The sequence below is a fragment of the Octopus bimaculoides genome, chromosome 5 (assembly GCF_001194135.2).
Source record: "Octopus bimaculoides isolate UCB-OBI-ISO-001 chromosome 5, ASM119413v2, whole genome shotgun sequence".
Taxonomy (NCBI): domain Eukaryota; kingdom Metazoa; phylum Mollusca; class Cephalopoda; order Octopoda; family Octopodidae; genus Octopus; species Octopus bimaculoides.
This window is the reverse complement of record NC_068985.1, coordinates 9,764,236-9,766,342: the sequence shown is the minus strand read 5'-3', so window position 1 is coordinate 9,766,342 and position 2,107 is coordinate 9,764,236. Positions and strand designations below refer to the sequence as shown.

The 2,107-nt window shown below is 39.3% G+C and overlaps 1 protein-coding gene across 2 annotated transcripts in view; it reads left to right on the top strand.

Moving 5' to 3' along the window:
- Window positions 1–2,107, top strand: part of LOC106879057 (beta-arrestin-1) — a 63,714-nt gene that overhangs the window by 48,038 nt on the left and 13,569 nt on the right. For both annotated transcript variants that reach the window (XM_052968136.1, XM_014928485.2), the window contains exon 5: window positions 539–598. In XM_052968136.1, the coding sequence (XP_052824096.1) occupies window positions 539–598 (60 nt within the window). The remainder of the gene's footprint in view (window positions 1–538; window positions 599–2,107) is intronic.

Genomic DNA, 2,107 nt, shown 5'->3' with positions numbered 1-2,107 from the left:
ATCCTATGACTGCGAGTCCGCTGCCCTAACTACTGGGCCATTGCGCCTCCCTTCATGGTGTAAGATGCCTTTATAGAATTTCAAGTCGAATTATTTTTTTATGTCAAGGTCGAATACATACATATAAACATACGCGTTGGCACGTATGCTATTTCAATCATAAAGATGAAAGGGTTTTCTCATGACGGAAATTTGATGGCTTCAGTAGATTATATCGACCCAAATATTCAACTGGTATTGAGACAGTTCTTGTTAAATAACCAGTAAAACATGTATTTATAAATTCAAACTGGCTTTGTTAGTATTCATTTGCTCTACCATAGCTGTACTTTTTTTTTATTGTTTCTTTATTGGGAAAATCATCTACGGACAATTATCCGAGAGAAATTAGCAAGGAAGGACTATCCAGGAAGCACTATTGTACAAGTGATGGGACAGAAGAAAGATATTCAGGGTCAACTGTCTTAAAACGACTGCGTGTAGTTCGGGTGATCGTTGTGACGCTTGGTTTAAACATTAATGTTCTTGTTTATTGCAGCTGCCAACCACCACTCCTGATACAGTGTGCATCCAACCATGTGAAGGTGACGACGGAGCGGTAAGTAAAGAGAACACAATATCTATTGAATATACGGATCTTTTTTAAAACGGGGGCCACATTTTTCATTAACGAAACACTTTGAAACTTGGAACACTGGTAGAATGTGTCATATAAAACATCTTTTTCTCTTAGTCTTCTTTAAAAAAAAAAGAAATCCATAAGTTATTCCATGTTAAAGTTGTCGTAGTTCTGTAATTTCAACCAATCACTGACGTTCATTCAGCCGATATACATTAAGTGCCGACTACATAAACAAACGATTCTGAAACAATTCTATCGGTGATAGCGTTAGGGTTAGGGTTAGGGTTAGGGTAAAACAGCAAATTTAAAAAGAAAAAAGCAAAACGAAGCTATGGAAATTAAATACGCTTTACATCGCTTAATCAGCCAAAGGAGTAAATGTAAACAACTGAATACTTGTCAGTGATTGGTTGAAATTATCGAAATAAGACAATTTTTTACATGAAATAAATTCGAATACAAAAATATTTTTCTGTTCTATAACACAAAATAGATAAGTATACGAAGTTTGAAAGTCTTTCGGTACCAAAAACACTACGTAAAACATTAATGAAAAATGTGGCCCCCGTTTTAAAAAAGATCCGAATATACACTCTCACGACAAAACTCACACTTACTCATTCTATCACTACATATATCTAACTGTTTTTGTTTCGGCCTATCTATCTCTCTTCAGCTATCTATGGACTTATATGTCGGCCTGCATATTTACCGATCTACGTACATGACTCTGTGTTCCCTACATACAATACTTACATACATATACGTATATAAGGTCAAGACCCCTTCGATAATGAATGACTATGGGATTCACCTAGGAAGTTACCCTCCGAGGCACAAGTCCTGGCAAGGTTGTTTATGGAAGACCTGCAGTCGCCCATGCATACCAGCTCCTCCCCCCTCTCCACGTCACTGATGTTATCCAAGGGAAAGGCAAAGGGGCCGATACAGTTTGGCACCAGTGATGTCGCAACTCATTTCTACAGCTGAGTGAACTGAGCTGGAACGATGTAAAATAGTGTCTTGCTCAAGAACGCAACACACAGCCCGGTCCGGGAATCGAACCCGCTACCTCATGAGTGTGAGCCTGACGCTCTAACCACTGAGTCATGCGCCTTTACACATTCAATACAAATTCAGATCTAAGAGTATATTTGCTGACCTAAAAAAAATCCAAGTTTGTGGTAAGTCATGGTTGAAGTGTTTTAAGAATCGCTCTGAACCGCATCCCTTACGAGTAACAGAACCCGAAACCCCCAGCAAAGAAGTTGCAGCTTCTTTTCCAGCTTTATCAACAAATAGGCGCAGCGTGGCTGTGTGGTAAGAAGCTTGCTTCCCAATCACATGGTTCCGGGTTCAGTCCCACTGCGTGGTACCTTGGGCAGGTGTCTTCTACTAGAGCCTCAAGCCGACCAAAGCCTTGTGAATGGATTTCATAGACGGAAACTGAAAGAAGCCCCTCATATATATATATATATATATATA